Source organism: Arvicola amphibius, chromosome 4 (assembly GCF_903992535.2).
Source record: "Arvicola amphibius chromosome 4, mArvAmp1.2, whole genome shotgun sequence".
In the NCBI taxonomy this organism is placed as follows: domain Eukaryota; kingdom Metazoa; phylum Chordata; class Mammalia; order Rodentia; family Cricetidae; genus Arvicola; species Arvicola amphibius.
The window spans coordinates 59,253,941-59,270,620 of NC_052050.1; the positions used below are offsets into that span (position 1 = coordinate 59,253,941).

Below are 16,680 nucleotides of genomic sequence, written 5' to 3' on the forward strand. Positions count from 1 at the left end.
TCCTCTGGACCTGGGTCCTCTGGAAGAGCAGTCAGTGCTCTTAACCACTGAGTCATCTCTCCAGCCCTTCAAATGCTTTCTTTTATGAGTTGCCTTGGTCATGGTATTCTCATGGCAGTAGAAAACCAAGGCAACGTGTATGAAACAGTAAAAAATAAATTCATAGATAATCACTGGTAACTTAATAACCTAAAAGTGTTAGTTAACAGAAATAGTGAGAGCTGGTGAGATGGCTCGGTGGGTAAAAGCACTTGCCAGGTATCTTAGGAGGTTTTCTCCTGCTGTGAAAAGACACCATGACCACAGCAAGTCTTATAAAGAAAAACATTTAACTGGGGGGACTCATAGTTCAGAGGTTTAGTCCATTATTGACATGGGGAAACATGGTTGCATACAAGCAAGCATGCTGCTGGAGAAGGAGCTGAGAGTCCTACAGTTTTTATCTGTAGGCAACAGGAAGTGGTCTGTCTCACTGAGAGTAGCTTGAGCATATATGAGACTCAAAGCTACCTCCACAATGGTATGCTTCCTCCAACAAGACCATACCTTCTAAAAGTGCCATTCCCTTTGGGAGTCGTTTTCTTTCAAACCACCACACCAAGCAAGCCTAATGGCCTGGATTTGATTCCTAGAACTCATGCAAAGGTGGAAGGAGATAATCAGCTCCACAGAGTTGTCCTCTGACCTCCCCATGTGTGCTGTGACATGCCCATACCCCATCATATATACATATGCAATAATAATAAATCTTAGCCCAACGAGATTAGCCTGTCCCCTCAGATACAGACCCCACACAGATGGCCTGTGACATAAGTAGCAGCCCCTCAGCTGCTGTAGGTGACTTCCTGCCTTCCTCCCTTTTCAACTGGACCGATGTATTGAATACACACTCTCCAACTTTTCCTACCTTCCTGGGAAATTTGCTCAGAGCATGCACATCATCACCAGCCTGTCCTGTATTCCATAACAGCACTTAACTGAGATTGTAACACTCATGTGAAACATCTCCCTGGAAGAAGGGAGTGCTGTCTCCAGGCAATCTTTACAGGGTCTCTCTGTGACCCTCGCTGGCCTGGAGCTCGCTTTGTGGACCAGGCTATCCTCAAATTCACACAGATCCTACCTCTGGCTTCCAGCTCACAAGGGCTGAGATTAAAGGCTTGTGCCACCATGCATAAATTCAAAAGTTGTGTTGACATCCTTAATTCTGGGCAGACCTAACAAGCTAGGCTTGGCCACTCATCTTCAGTGTGCCAATTAAGCAGAGAAAGTAGAGAAAGTGGCCACACAGGGAGGAAGGACAAAAGGACCTGTGACACTTCCTGGCCCAAGTCCATTTCCCAGAGGGTTTAGGTTTAAAAAGACAGTGAGAGATACGCATCACTAAATAATCCTGTCGAGGTGTGGTCGTGTCCATCACCGCCCCATTGTCTGGGCTGTGATGAGCTGTCAGAGTGGTGTCTCTCCTCTTCTGTTTGGCACCAGGCTACAGCCTTTACTCAGCATGAGACTCTTTGGGAAATTCCAGGCTGCAGCATTACAGCAGGTCCTTTGTTCTCATCTACACTGAAAGCCCGTGATGGTCCATAGCAGGCCGTGGAGGAAACCTGGGTGGGCAGACAGTTGGGTCCTTTGCTTTTGGTTACTGTGTGACCCACAGTGGGCTCCTTGATGTCTCTGTCTTGGGTAATTGATGCTCTGGTTTGAATGTGAAATGTCCCCATAGGCTCATGTGTTAGCCACCTTGGGAGGCTGTAGAATCTAAAAGAGGTGAGGCCTGGCTTAGAGGACACTCTGCTTGCTGTCTACCAACACAGTGTGACCAACCTTGGACTGCCAGCCGAAGCTAGAAGTGCCATGCCTCCCCTTCCATGAGTCTAACCTGAAATAGGTCCTTCCTTCCTCTGCATTCTTTCTGGTCAGGTGTCTTAGTTACAGTTCTGTTGCTGTGAAGAGACACCATGACCACAGCAACTCATAAAGGAAAAACATTTAATTGGGTGGCTTGTGTTTTCAGAGGTTTAGTTCATTATCATCACAGTGTAACATGGTGGCATGCGGGCAGACATGGTGCTGGAGAAGGAGCAGGGAGTCCTACATCTTGCAGGCAACAGGAAGTGGTCTGTGACACTGGGCGAAGCTTAAGCCCACCCCCACAGTGGCACACTTCCTCCAACAAGGCCTACTCTAACAAAGCCACACCTCCTAATAGTGCCACTCCCTTTGAAATTATGGGGGTCAGTTACATTCAAACCACCACATCAGGTTTTTGGTTCCAGTGACATCCATCAGAGAGTTAGTTAGGAGCATTGAGGTAGACAGTGCCTAGGTGCACAGTGAGCACTAAGTATTAGTGATGGTGACCAGGACAACAGGGACCTGAACTGGCCGCTGGGGTTCCTCCTGAGCCCGTGAAGCTCTGGAGAAGAGGCAGGGATGATGAGGGCTGGATTGTTCAGTGGGGTGTTTGAGGGGAACTGTCAAGTGGCTGCCTGAACTTACGTCCCCAAAAGCTCAGCCTCAGGACCGGCAAACGGAAGGGAAGGGAAGCCAGGCAAGAAGGGTCACCAAGAGGCTATGGGCCCAGCAGATGAAGGTGATGCACACAGGTGGGCAGTGGCAGCTAGGAAGTGTCACCGTCTGGGGTTGAATGAAAGGGGTGGGCTCATCTCCTCCGCTTATCATCAAGCCCTCATAAGACTCTCCTTGGGCTTCTCAGAAGTTAAAACCAGCCTGAACCTGCTCCCAGAGCAGCTCCAGCATGACCGAGGGTTCCCAGCGAGGCCAAGGCAAAGGCTGCAGTTTCAAAAAGTGCTAAAGCTGTGTTGAAGCATGAAAAGTGGCAGCTCTCTTTACCCTGTGTCTCCCTTCTCGTGTTGAAGCACGAAGAGTGGAGACTCTCTTTACCCCGTGTCTCCCCTCTCATCCAAGCTTGCTTTGAGTCCTAAACATCTCTGCAGTTCAGATATGTAAGCATTGTGCATCATAAGATCTCTCTAACATCTATCTGTTGTCTTCTAACACCTGTCATCTGCCTATCTATTAGTCATTAATCTATCCACCCATCATCTCTTATCTACCTATCTATAACCTATTAATTATTAATCTGTCAATATACCATCCATTTTCATCTATCTGTCATCTAGCCATTATCAATCATCTGTCTGTCTGTCTGTCTGTCTATAGCTGTATAACATCCACTTGTCTCACAGAATCCATACCAGATCCTGCTCAGGCTAAGCTCACCTGCAGCAGCCTCTTTGTTCTGGAAATGTCAGGCCTCTCCAGAGCCTGTCTGTGACTCCCTAGCAGCCCCCCTCAGGTGCTCTGATTTCAGGGGAATAACAGGAGCCCGGTCTCACATCACCAGGGGACTTCACAGACCTCAGGTTGCCAGGCTGTAGGCTATCGGAGGGCTACAGGTGGCGGCCCATCCCCCACACTAGCATAAATGACACTCCACAGGTGTGCCCCTCCTCATTTTCCACTTACAGAGTCACTTCTTAGCAATCCAGTGCCTCTCTCCCCCTCCTCTGCCACCCACAAGGGAATCAGAAACAGCCTGAGTACATGAGACATCCCCTTCTTGAGACCTGTCCTCTGCCTTGTGAGCCTGAAGTCTCCTCAGAGTGTGCCTGCCACACAGCTATCATTGGCCTGTGTTATTGTGATGTTAATAACACTAATAAATCTCTAACCCACCTCAGTGTCCACCCTGAACCCAAGCCTCTGTCTGTTGTCTGTCTCTCTTTGTCATCTACCTCTGCCATTTACTTTTTAACATCCAGAGCCACCGTCTTCCATTCTGCTGCATGAAGCCAGCCACCTGGCCTTTTCACCCCAAATGTGGCATCCCAGGCTGGAGGCCCCATTGTGCCCACATCTCCTTGTCTGGGAGGCTGTGGAGGGCATTTCCAGAGTTCTGCTGTTGTGTCTGGTCTTGCATTGGTCACTGTGTGACTGTCCCCTGTCGATAGAGAGGGCAGTTGGTAGCAGGAATAAACAATGTATCCATAGATGTCGCCAGGCCCAGCCCTGCACTTAGCTTACCAGCTGTTCAGAGCACATGGTAAGCTAAGTTAGTGCAGGGTGTCCAGCTCTTTCCGTTACTATCATGGCAAGGAGCATGGTGGCAAGCAGGACACTCAAGTAGCTAAGAGCTACATTCTGATCCTCAAACAGAGGGAGAAAGACTGGGCCTGGCGTGGGCTCAAAGCCCACCCCTAGTGACACATTTCCTCCAACAAGGCCACACCTCCTCATCGTGCCTTTCAGATAGTTCCACCCCCTAGTGACTAAGCATTCAGATATATGAACATATGGGGGCCATTCTTTTTGTTTTTTGAGACAGGGTTTCTTTGTGTAGCCCTGGCTGTCCTGGAACTCACTCTGTAGACCAGGCTGGCCTTCAACTCACAGAGATCCACCTGATTGCTAGGATTAAAGATGTGAGCCACCACTGCCTGACAAAGGGGCCATTCTCATTCAAACCACCACACTCAATAAACCTTGATGTCACCCAGTGGGTCTTCAGACTGTACAAGTTCTAATTGGTCTTAATAATAACAACCCGGAGTCAGATATTGGGGTAAATGCTAAAAGATTAGAGAGAAAAAGGGGCAAGTCATAGCCAACTCTTACCTTGCTAACTCCTCAGCTAAAGAAGGGCTGAACTCCTGTCTCCTCCCGCCTTATATTCCTCTCTCCGCTCAGCCATAGCACTTCCTGTCTAGTCTATAGAGACCTCCAGACCTCTACGGTTAACTAGTGGCTAGCTCCACCCTCTGATCTTCAGGCAAGCTTTATTTGTTAGAGTACAAACAAGATACCAGCACAGGTACAAGTGAGAATTTGGTTCCCAGACACTGCGGACAATCACTTGCAGGCAAGCGTAGTGAGGACAGAGCCGGTTAAGCCTGCTGAAGCCTGTGTTCACTTTCCTGTCTTGGGCTTGTCCTGCACAGAAGAGTTAACCTTTAGTCTCTGCTCAGGGTTGCCAAGTAGCAGGCTGGGTGGGATTGTAGGCCGGTGTGTTCCCGGTGGCGGTCACCTACTCATTAACACTTCTGGAAGGGTACAGTTAAACTCCAAACACTTCACAGAACACGAGCCAGGCTGCTGAACGAAGCATGAGGCGACTGTGACCCGCTGAGCACTGATGGCACTGGCGAAGGGGTGGAGGTCTTGGTGGAGTCACAGTGAACCTAGAGCCACCACTGCCATGATACAGAGACCCAGGTCTCAGTCTGCAGGAGAACCTAGCTCTGCCCCTTGAATGATGGGGACAGACAACTTAGCCTTCAGTTCTGTTTCCTTGGCTAGACTGAGATATCACCTACACTGCATGGTGGCTTTCATCATGACACGGGAGCAACTACAGAATGGCAGGGGGTCCTTGGTATTTGACAGCTATTGGCCCAGGCCTGAGTGGTGGGTAAATGGGTGGCCAAGTGGACAGGCTGGGCCTGTCTTGCTTGCTAAAAAAAAAAAAAAAAAAAAAAAAAAAAATAATCAGCCGGGCGGTGGTGGCGCACGCCTTTAATCCCAGCACTCGGGAAGCAGAGGCAGGCGGATCTCTGTGAGTTCAAGACCAGCCTGGTCTACAAGAGCTAGTTTCAGGACAGGCTCCAAAGCTACAGAGAAACCCTGTCTCGAAAAAAAAAAAAATCAGAAGAAATAATGGCGGCAGGACTTAGGGCCTGGCATTGTCAGGAGCCACCGTCTTGAGTTCAGCTCAGACTACTGACTCTAGGGATATAATCTGTCCTTCGGGGAGATGTCCCCAGAGGGAAGGCAACCATCCCATTGCCCCATGTTTCCTGCATAAATTAAGTCTAGGTAAAGCCAAACTGGGGCATTGGCATTTCCTTCTGAGCCGGTTCACTTTTGTTCTCTCTCAACCCACTCGGGAGTTTGAGAAGTTCCTTCCCCCGCCCTCACTTGTCCCAGATCACCCCAGTTTCTGCCCTCTGGGACTCACTTGCCGCTGGGAGGCAAAGAGGATTATATCTGCACACAGCTCTGCACGCGGCCACATCGTGGGCTGGAGATGCCACTTTCTCTCTTGGTTTAATGATCAATTAATTCTGCTCAGAAAGCCTTTCGTGACCTTGTTTCTCCTCAGTCCCTGAGCTCAGAGTGGTATTTGCTGCAGGATGGCATCTGACAACTCCACCGGAGACTTCCATGCTCCAGGGACCCCACTGAGTATCACGGACATCATTGTCATTGCTGTATATTTTGCCTTGAATGTGGCCGTGGGCATATGGGTAAGAACCTGCAGTGGCCCACTGGGCTCTCGCCGTAGAACTGGGGCCAGCACGTCCCTGAGTGTCTGCACAGGTTTTATTTGGTGGCTTGCTGCCTGGGCACTAGAATTGTGGTGAGTCTCTAGCTATGCCCAAAGTCTTGGTGCAGAAGCCAGAGGTGGAAGGGTGTTCGGGGCCTGGAAGCTCCTGAGCTTAGTTCCCCCCCGCCCCGCCCTCCACGATGTGACAGGCAGATGATTCGACCCAGCGACAGATCCACCAACACTGCTGTGTCGATGCCAGGCCCTTTCCTGTGCCCCATCCCCACTCCAGCCCCCTGGAAGGCTGAGCTTGTGAGTGGATAAGAAGCCAAAGCAAAGGGTTTTAGATTTACCCAGCGGTCTACAGAGTGGACATGGGCTGTCCCTGGTGTCATCTCGGTGCCGGTCTTCAAGGCACTCATAAATGGGAGGGAGTGTAACAAGTCAGCTGTGCCCCAGCTCCCTGCACCATGGTCAGGGCAGTTCCTCAGCTCGGTCTTGGAGCCCTGAGGTTCTCCATAGGAGAATTATTATCCTTTCTTTCCTTCTATGACTCCTGGCCCAAGATAAGAGCCTGGGGATGGGAGACTGGTCATGTTCACTCAGTATTGTAGGCCGGTGGCAGTGCCTACTCTATAGGGTGAGAGCAACCAGTGAGGCCTGGGAAGACATCACTCCACTGCCACCATTGGAGCTATAGGAGAGGCAGTGCCAGCAGGGCTATAGTGGTTAATGACACTGGACAGAGTGTTGAGGGCGGCAACGGTAGTGATAGCAATGGGGAGGTTTTAAAGGTGGTAATGGTGATGATAATAATGGTGGTGGTAATGGTAATGGTGAGGATAATAATGGTGATAATGGTGGTGGTAATAGTTATGGTGGTATTGGTGGTGGTAATGGTGGTAGTATTGATGGTGGTGGTATTGATGGTGGTGGTAATGGTGGTGGTATTGATGGTGGTGGTAATGGTGGTGGTATTGATGGTGGTGGTAATGGTGGTGGTATTGATGGTGGTGGTAATGGTCATGATAATAATGGTGGTAATGATCATGATAATGATGGTGACCGTGATAATGGTTATGGTGGTATAAATACTCCACAGACTCACCTACAGGTCAGTCTTATGGTTGCATTTCCTCAATTAAGAGTCTCTCTTCCCAGATATGTATAGTTGACAAAAACCAACCAGTGTAGTGGTGATGGTGGTGGTGGTTGTGGTGGTGGTGATGACAATAATGATGGTAATAATGATGGTGGTAATGCTGATGGTGGTGGTGGTAATGGTGATGATAATAATGATGTAATGGTGATGGTGGTGGTAATGATGATGGTAGTGGTAATGACAATGATTGTAGATGGAGGGAGCCGTGGGGCTGCATCCTGCCACCCGGCTAGCTTTACACCTGAAATAATTACATGGAAACTGTATTCTTTTAAACACTGCCTGGCCCATTAGTTTCAGCCTCTTATTTAATTCTCACATCTTGCTTAACCCATATTTAGTAATTTGTGTAGCACCACGAGGGGTGGCTTACCAGGAGAGATCTTAACCTGCGTCCGTCTTGGAGAGGAGAGGCATGGCGTCTGCCTATGGCGTCTGCCTGAAGCGTCTACCTTCTTTCTCCCAGAATTCTGTTCTGTCTACTCCGCCTACCTAATTTTCTGTCCTATTAAAGGGGCCAAGGCAGTTTCTTTATTAACCAATGAAAGTAACACATAGACACTCCTCCATCAGATGATAATATGGTGATGGTGGTAACGATAGTGGTGGTTGTCTTAGTTGGGGTTCCTATTGCTCTGATAAAATACCCTGACCAAAAGCAAGGTGGGAGAAAAGGGTTTATTTCATCATATAGCTCTCAGGTCATAACCTAGCCCTGAGGGAAGTCAGGGCAGAGACCTGGAGGCAGGAGCTGATGCTGCAGAGACTGTGGAGGGAGCCGCTGACTGACTTGATCTCCATGCTTGCTTAGCCTCCTTTCTTATAGACCAGGACCACCAGTCCAGGGTGACCCCACCCACATGGGCTGGGCCCTCCCGCATCAGCCACTAATTAAGAAAATGCTCCACAGGCTCGCCTTCAGGCCAGTCTAATGGATCCATCTCCTCAGTTGAGATTCCCTTTCCAGATATGTGTCACCGACAAAACCAATCAGTGCAGTGGTGATGGTGGTGGTGGTGGTGGTGATGATGGTGATGATGATGGTGATGGTGGTGATGGTGGTGGTGGTGGTGGTGATGATGGTGATGATGATGGTGATGGTGGTGATGGTGGTGGTGGTGGTGGTGGTGGTGGTGGTGGTGGTAGTGGTGACGGTGGTGATGATGGTAGTGGTGATGGTGGTGGTGATGGTGATGATGATGGTGATGGTGGTGATGGTGGTGGTGGTGGTGGTGGTGGTGGTGGTGATGATGGTGATGATGATGGTGATGGTGGTGATGGTGGTGGTAGAGACAGCACTAACATAATCAATTATATCAAATACTGAACAATAAATGGCTATCGACAGACCAGGGTTCTCCTCTTACCCAACTCTGCTCATTTTTTTACTTCTCGGGTTTGGTTTGGTTTGGTTTTAATTTTTATTTTATTTCATGCATATGGATGTTTTGCTTGCATGTATGTCTGTGCACCATGTGCATGCCTGGTTGGTGCCCATGGAGGCCAGAAGAGAATCAGATCCTTTGGAATTGGAGTTATGGATGGTTGTGACCAACCATGTGGCTGCTGCTCTTCAGAAAGAGCACTCAATGCTCCTAACCAGTGAACCATCTCTCCAGCCCCATGGTGCGTATGTGTGAGCGCGCACGCGCGCGTGTGAGTGTGTGTGTGTGTGTGTGTGCTCCTAACCACTGAACCATCTCTTCAGCCCCATGGTGTGTGTGTGTGTGTGTGTGTGTGTGCTCCTAACCACTGAACCATCTCTCCAGCCCCATGGTGCGAGTGTGTGCGCACATGCACGTGCACACGCGTGTGCTTGCACGTGTGTGTTTTACAAGGTGCTGTTTTAACAACCCTGCACTAAGCATATCTCTGGTACCATTTTTCTGACTGCATGCTCTAACTCTCCCTGTTGCAGTTTGCTAATTGGCACAACTTCCTTATCAGCATTATACCTTCCATGTTGATCTATAACCTTTGATATTACCAAGGTAACCATCTGGGTGTGCCGCATCCATATACGACAGGGATCTTATACTCCTATTGTTCCTTTGCCTGAGGTTCCTAGTGTCTCTCCTCCCCTCAGACCTCCCTATGTCCCCAGACACAGTGCCCAAATGAGGCTAATTAGTAACCTGCCATGGCCCGTAAGTGTTCAAGTGAACCGAAGAGTTGCTGTTCTTTCCCTCCAAATCAAAAGCTAGAAATGATTAAACTCTGCGGTGTGTGTGTGTGTGGGGGGGAGACTGTAGCTCCTAGGGAAGGCTCCCGAAGGAGAGAGCTGGTGTGACTCCAGTGAGCTGGGGAACAGCAAGGAAATCAGCCTCCTTCTGACCAGATCAAAGCACACAGCAGGGCCTTCAGCTCGCCCTGCCCAGGCCACCTTCAACCCCAGAGACTGCCCTCAGCAGCGTCCTAGCTACAGTGCACAGGACTCTGCGTAGCCAGCCCCTCCTCCTAGCTCACCATTCCCGGCATCACAATGGGCTCTCTGCCTGCCACCCAAGCAGAGAGATATCCACAACAGGTGCCCACAGTCTCTGTGCTTAGGCTTGTGGGCCAAGGAGTCTAGAGGCTGAGAGGCCTGGGTGAAGGAGTCCAACACTGGTTACAGGGAACAAATTCCCTAGCAGCCTCTTGGATTTGGTTCAGGAAGTCCAGTCCTGGCTAAAGGGCACACATCTTGGTGCTGTTCTGAGAGTCACACTTGTGGTCTCTGTCCTTTCTAAAAGCTTCCGGCACTTGCGTGTAGCCGTGCACTGAGCATCAGGCTGGGGAGATGGCCCAATGGTGAAACAAGTGCTCTGTGAGCGTGAGCGTCTGGGTTCAAAGCCCCAGGACCCATTTAAGCACACACCTGTGAGACCAATGCTTCTATGACAAGGAGCTAGGAGGCGAGCAGGAGAATCACAGAAGCTCACAGGACAGCTAGCTGGTTATGCAGTACTGCACAGCAAGAGACCCGGTCTTAAACAAAGTGGGAGATAAGGATTGACATCAGAGGTTATCCTCTGGCCTCCGTACATGTGCTATGGCACACACACACACACACACACACACACATTAGTACAAACGAGATGCGTGTGACGCTGAAGCTCCGGCAGCAGGTGTGGACAGTGAGTTTAGACCAGAGTTCCAAATGATGATAACTGCATGTAATTCTGATGCTGAAGGTTTGATGACGGGGGAGCTGTTAAATAACCAAGTGACAAAGACCATTGTTTTAGAGAACAGTAGTTCCCAACAGGCCAGGCAAACAGTCAAAATGGAGCCAGTCACAGGGCTGGAGAGATGGCTCATGGCTAGGAGCACTTGATGCTCCTCCAGGGGACCAGCGTTCAATTCCCAGCCACATGGTGCTTCACGAGCATCTGTTCCAGAAGATCGCACACCATCTTCTGGCCGCCGAAGGCAACAGGTATGCACGGGGTGCGCAGACATACATGCACGCAAAACACGCATGCATATAAAATAAAAATAGAAATCCTAAAAAAAAGATGGAATCAGTCACACTACAGTTTGACCTCCTCAGTGTGAAAGTAGCTGCTCCCTGGACCCTCCAAGACAGCAGGATGGAAGAGGCACCGCTGCCTGCCTGCCCAGGCAAGCTTCAATTGTAATAATAAACACAGTGTCACCTGCAGCAGAACCTGAAGTAAGCCGAGGTCCCCACGCCTTTGTTTTTCTGCCTCCATTCTCTGCCTCATAAGGACAGTCACTTTGGAGCTGACAGGCTGCTTAGAGTGTTCGTTGCCTTTTTAGCCTCTCTGTAAAACCATCCCCTCCTGCTTGACCAATAGGAATGATCATTCTGCCGGGCAGTGGTGGCATATGCCTTTAATCCCAGCACTCGGGAGGCAGAGACAGGTGGATCTCTGTGAGTTCGAGGCCAGCCAGGTCTACAAGAGCTAGTTCCAGGACAGGTTACAAAGCTACAAAGCTACAGAGAAACCCTGTCTCGAAAAACAAACAAACAAAAAAAACCCCAAAAAACAGGAATAATAATTATTCTATCTTAGGAGAGGAATCACAGCCCAAATTTGAAACAGAAAATAAACTGGGCACATGATAATTGTACCTCTTTTGCTGGCTGAATAATATTCCACTGTACGGACATGCCTCATTTTGTTTACACATCAGTAGGTGGACTTTGAGTTGTTTCCACTTGGGGCTATTTTGTTCTTTTTCTTTTTTTCTTTTTTAAAAAGATTTATTTATTTATTATGTATACAACATTCTACTTCCATGTATACCCACCCCTCTGGAAGAGCAGTCAGTGCTCTTAACCACTGAGCCATCTCTCCAGCCCCCTACTTGGGGCTATTTTGAATAATGCTACCAAGAACAGCCTATGTGCCTCTGTGTAGACACGGTCTCAGTTCTCTGTGGGACACATGGCATTGCTCTGCTCAGTGTACACAGGAGCTGCCCGGGTTCGGCCGGAGGCAGCAGCATCCTATGTTTGTTGCAGTTTGTTGCAGTTCTTCCCTTTGCTGTTCTTGTAGTCTGCATGTCGAGCTGGCAGGAACACAGTGAGCGGCTACTTCCTGGCAGGCCGGGACATGGCTTGGTGGCCGGTGAGTTCACCTCTCCTTTGTCCACAGGCAAAGCTGCATCCCTGAGGTCACTTCCTGTGCCTCCTTCAAGGTCCCTGTTTAAGACCAGCTCAATGGGATAGACCTGGGCTGGAGGAGACCCCCACGTTGGCTGTGTAGCAACAAACTGCTCAAAGTTCTATAAAGGGCTTTGGAGTCTGCAAACTTTATTTCTTCGCCTGTGGGTGCCCCAACTTGCACCCCTAAGCCTGGGTTCTTCATGTGTGAAGAGGGAGTGCCCTCTTTTCCCCCTTGGACTGTCAGGTTGGGGGAGGTATTTCTGGGTCAGGTGGGGCTGAGGTCATGGGCTCACAGTGATCATTTTTCTTCCCTCTGCAGATCGGAGCCTCGCTCTTTGCCAGCAGCGAGGGCTCTGGCCTCTTCATCGGACTGGCAGGCTCGGGTGCTGCTGGTGGCCTGGCTGTCGCCGGTTTCGAATGGAATGTGAGCTTCAGAGGAAGGGCACGTCCTGCGGGAGGGTCAGGGCAGAGGACACAGTCACATTGACTGTGTCACATTGATATGATAGCTCCTGGCAATGTGGGTCAGCCAGGGTCTGCCAGGCTACAGGGCTCAGCATTCCAGAGCAAGTGTGTGTGTAGACAGACATGCGGGGTGACCCCACTGTCCAGAGAGGCCCATAGAAGGGAGAAGTGCCAGCTTCTTACAGCAAAGCAGGAGGGGCTGGGGTAGCCTCAGCACCACTAGGCTCTGCCACATCTGATTGTGTGCCAGGGTAGGGCTTTCGGGAGCTGTGCCCATAGCCCTTTCCTGCCTCTGTTCCCACAGGCCACCTATGTGCTTTTGGCGCTGGCATGGGTGTTTGTACCCATCTACATATCTTCAGAGGTGAGTCTTCCTGGGGCCTTGGCAGAGGCTAGACCCTCACCAAGTTAGCAGGGGCAGGCAGGACCTCTGAGACATCATGTCACAGGGCTGGGTTTACTGACATTTCTGTCGAACAATTACAGCTGGTCCCTTTGGCCCTTACTGCCACACGCAACTGGCCCACCATGGCCAGCACGCTGCCTATCGGGGCTGCTGCTCCAGGCAGCCCCTTGGTAGTGTGTACACCTGTCTGCATTATCTGAGACTCTCCTGTCTCCAGCCTCAGTCCTACAGTCACTGAGTCAGCATTCCCTTTCCCGAAGCTTCTGTGCTTTCTAGGTGCAGGGCTTGGCCTGGGGCAGATGAGCCCTGGGATGGAGCTGGTTCTCCCCGATACTCATGTTGTATGAGAAACACTTAGCCCTCATCCTTTCTGCCTACCCAGATTGTCACCTTGCCTGAGTACATCCAGAAGCGCTTCGGTGGCCAGCGCATACGCATGTACCTATCTGTCCTGTCCTTGCTGCTGTCTGTCTTCACCAAGATATCGGTGAGCTGCCCCAGCCTGCTTCTGCATGGGAACATCCAGGGTCTAGGGACGCATGGTGTATGGGAGGAGCCTTAGAGACTAGCTTTTCTGACAACTGGTAGGTGCCCCAGCTAGGGAAACCAAGGGCCAGGGAGAGGCAGCATCTCCCAAGTCTGGGACAGCTGCTCCTGATGCTCAGTTAGGGGAGGGTGGGGGATGAGATCTGAGCTATTCAAAGTGAGCCAGGAACTGGGCGGTGGTGGTGCACAACTTTAATCCCAGCACTTGGGAGGCAGAGGCAGGTGGATCTCTGTGAGTTTGAGGCCAGTCTGGTTTACAGAGATCAAGGACAGCCAGAGCTGTTATACAAAGAAACCCAGGGGATTGAGCCAGGATTTAACCACTAGAGGGAGCCAAAGGCCTCATGGTGCCTGCCAGTTCCAGCTTCTAAGTCTTCTCTTAGGACCTCGCCCTGGAAATAGCAAAAGCAGGAACCCTATTTTCAGTGACAGAATAGGAGGAACTCAGGGCCTGTCTGGGGCAAGCACCTGGTTTTACAGATAGGGAACTTGAGGTTGGGAGGAAGGTCAGTGGTTTTGTGGTAGGCCCATTACAATTCCTCAGAATTGCCTTGCTCCAGCAGGAGCTTGGAGTCAGTGACGAGGGAGCTGGCCCAGCCTAGTCTGCTGGCTCCTGTGGGGGCAGCACAGCAAGTTCTCAGGATCCGGGAGAGGTGGATGCTGTTTCCCATGGCCTCAGCAACATCCTACCACCTCTCTCTCTCTCTCTCTCTCTCTCTCTCTCTCTCTCTCTCTCTCTCTCTGAATTCCTTTGCAATCTGGAGGGACCTGGCCTTGAATGTGACTGCTCCTCTCCCACTCTTCCTCTCACCCCCACCCCCTTTCTCCCAAAACCCACCTCCTAGAAGCCAGGCAGAAGGCCTGATCCTGCCCAGGGCCCACTCTACTGTGTGTGTGTGGTAGGGGGGTGGGGGTGGAAGGATACACAAGACAGGCAATCCTGGGGCTCCAGTAAGGAAGAGATGTGATAGTCAGGAAGGATGCCAAGGAAGGAGATGGGGGCCATCACTAAGAACGTCTTTGGGGTAGGAGACTGAGGAGAAGCTGGGCTAGGCATGAGAAGTGGTGGGGTCTGAGGCACACTGGCAGGTGGACTCTAACATTCTGAAACAGTCAAGTGTCACTTCTGGCTCTGGGACAGACAGACTGCTCTGGAGGGACAGGAGACTGCGGCCTTAGGCTGTGGGAGGTCAAAGTGCCCCAGAACTGGCGGGTTATCCACAGCCGGTGCCGGGCCAGCTCTGCAGAATCACTCAGCTGAGCTGGGGGAGAAGGAAAAGGGAAATGGACCAAATCTTGGGGTGCTTCCTTCTCCCATTTAATGCCTCACACTGGGAGACTCCAAATGGGCCACTGGGCAAGACTTCAGAGGGCAGAAGGAAGCACGGGAGGGGCCTCAGAGACAAGCTCAGCAGCAGCTGGTGAGTCCTTCAAGGTTGTGGTGACTGGGCCAAGGTCAGCTAATCTCCAGGTTTCTGTCAGAACCGCAACAGCCAGGATGTGGCTTCAGACTCTGCCTTGTGGGTGACTCGGAGTTACCAGCTGTAAATGGGGAGCAGTCACGTCAAGGCCTTGCCTCAGCACCAGGCCGGGCTGCCTGCTAAGGCTGAGGGGAAGCGGGAGGAGGCACTAATTGCTGCGCTTCGTTTGGGAGAGGCTGGGCCCGCCCTGGGTCTTGGCTTCAAGTATGGAGCTATTTGAAGTGCGTGGGCCACAGTAGGCCCAGACACAGAGCCCAGGAACGCCCTGCCTGTCTGTACAGCTTGTCCAGGCAGAGGTCACAGGGCCCTCCCGCTGCTGTTGTTCAGACAGGAGCACCGGCAGGCAGACGATCTCCCATGGCCGGTGTGGAAAATCACAGCCGGTGCTCAGAGCCAAGAGTCCAAGCACGGTTCCATCACTGTGGGGCTCTGGAAAACAGGGGAGCGAAGCATGACACCACATGCCCCTCAATAAAGGCTAACCAGGGCTCACAAGGTGAGCCATCACACCACATCACCTCTCCCTCCCCCCTAGAGCCGCACACTGCACGTCAGCCATATTGGCCTCCATGCACTTACACAAACACCGGGCAAGCTTCTGAGTTTCTGCCTCAGGGCCTCTGCCCGCGCTATGGTCCTCCACCACACGTTCTTCCCTGGGGATGCACGCTGCGCCTTAGCCTCTCTGGACTCGCAAATCTCTCCTCTTTTACCCCTGCCCCTGCAGGTCTAACCCCTTTAATTTCTCTCCCTCTTTCTTCATACCTGCAACATTTTCTGGGATTATGAATAACTGACTTAGAAAGTCATAGCTGAGGGTAGTGACTCATTGCTGTCACCCTAACATGTGAGAGGCTGAGGCAGGAGGATTGCTATGACCCAAGCAACCCAAGCCTGGGTTACAGAGTAAGACCCTGTCTCAATAAATCAAGAGAGAGTGTGTCCTCACCAGGCAGTGGTGGCACATGCATTTAATCTCAGTGCTCAGGAGGCAGAAGCAGGCAGATCTTTGTGAGTTCGAGACTAGCCTGGTCTATGGAGTGAGTTCCTGGACAGTTGGAACCCTGTCTCTAAATAAATAAATAAATAAAAATAAATACATGGAAAAAAGAAAGGAAGGGAAGGAGGGAGGAAGGAAAAAAAAAGAAAGGAAGGAAGGAAGAAACAGCCAGAGCCTGGAAGCCTAGCCCCCTGCCCAGCAGTTATGGGCACTCTGTTATCCTCCTTGCATAAGGCAAGGCTGCAGGGCTGTCAAGGGGCAGGAAGGGAAAATGGGGTGGGCATTTGGAAAGAGTCCTCAGTGGAGGGGTGGCGAGAGGCAGAGAGTGGCAAAGACAAGCAGGTCCTCTTCTGAGCCACCTTACCGCCACCTGAGACTGCCCCCACAAAATGGGCAAGGCCCTAGATCGGGAACGTGAGTGACCACTGGAGAGGTCCCAGGAATTCTGTGCAGCTCCTCAGAGGAATGAGCACAAGAGAGAAGGGGGGAAGGATGGCAGGCAGGGCACAGACCCCGTCTCCATCAGCTCCCATGTCGCAGCAGGAAGGGCCCATTCCCATCGGACGGAGGTGGAGTGGGCTCCTTTGGAAACACCAACGCTTCAGCTCAGAGCTGCGAGCCCAGTGGCACTGCCCTTTATAGGTGTCCCCCCACCCCCACCCCGTCCGCTGAATTCAGGGTGAGCTGTGAGACAGCGTCGGGGAGGGGGTGCTGAG

General features: G+C 51.2%; 1 protein-coding gene across 1 annotated transcript in view; it reads left to right on the forward strand.

The window, feature by feature from the left end:
• Positions 1-8,966: 8,966 nt before the first annotated feature.
• The window catches only part of Slc5a10 (solute carrier family 5 member 10), a 47,877-nt gene continuing 40,163 nt past the window's right edge, over positions 8,967-16,680 (forward strand). The window contains exons 1-5 of the mRNA XM_038325682.1: positions 8,967-9,077; positions 11,957-12,028; positions 12,386-12,490; positions 12,836-12,895; positions 13,320-13,424. Coding sequence (XP_038181610.1) covers positions 9,075-9,077; positions 11,957-12,028; positions 12,386-12,490; positions 12,836-12,895; positions 13,320-13,424 — 345 coding nt within the window. The 5' untranslated portion in view covers positions 8,967-9,074. The remainder of the gene's footprint in view (positions 9,078-11,956; positions 12,029-12,385; positions 12,491-12,835; positions 12,896-13,319; positions 13,425-16,680) is intronic.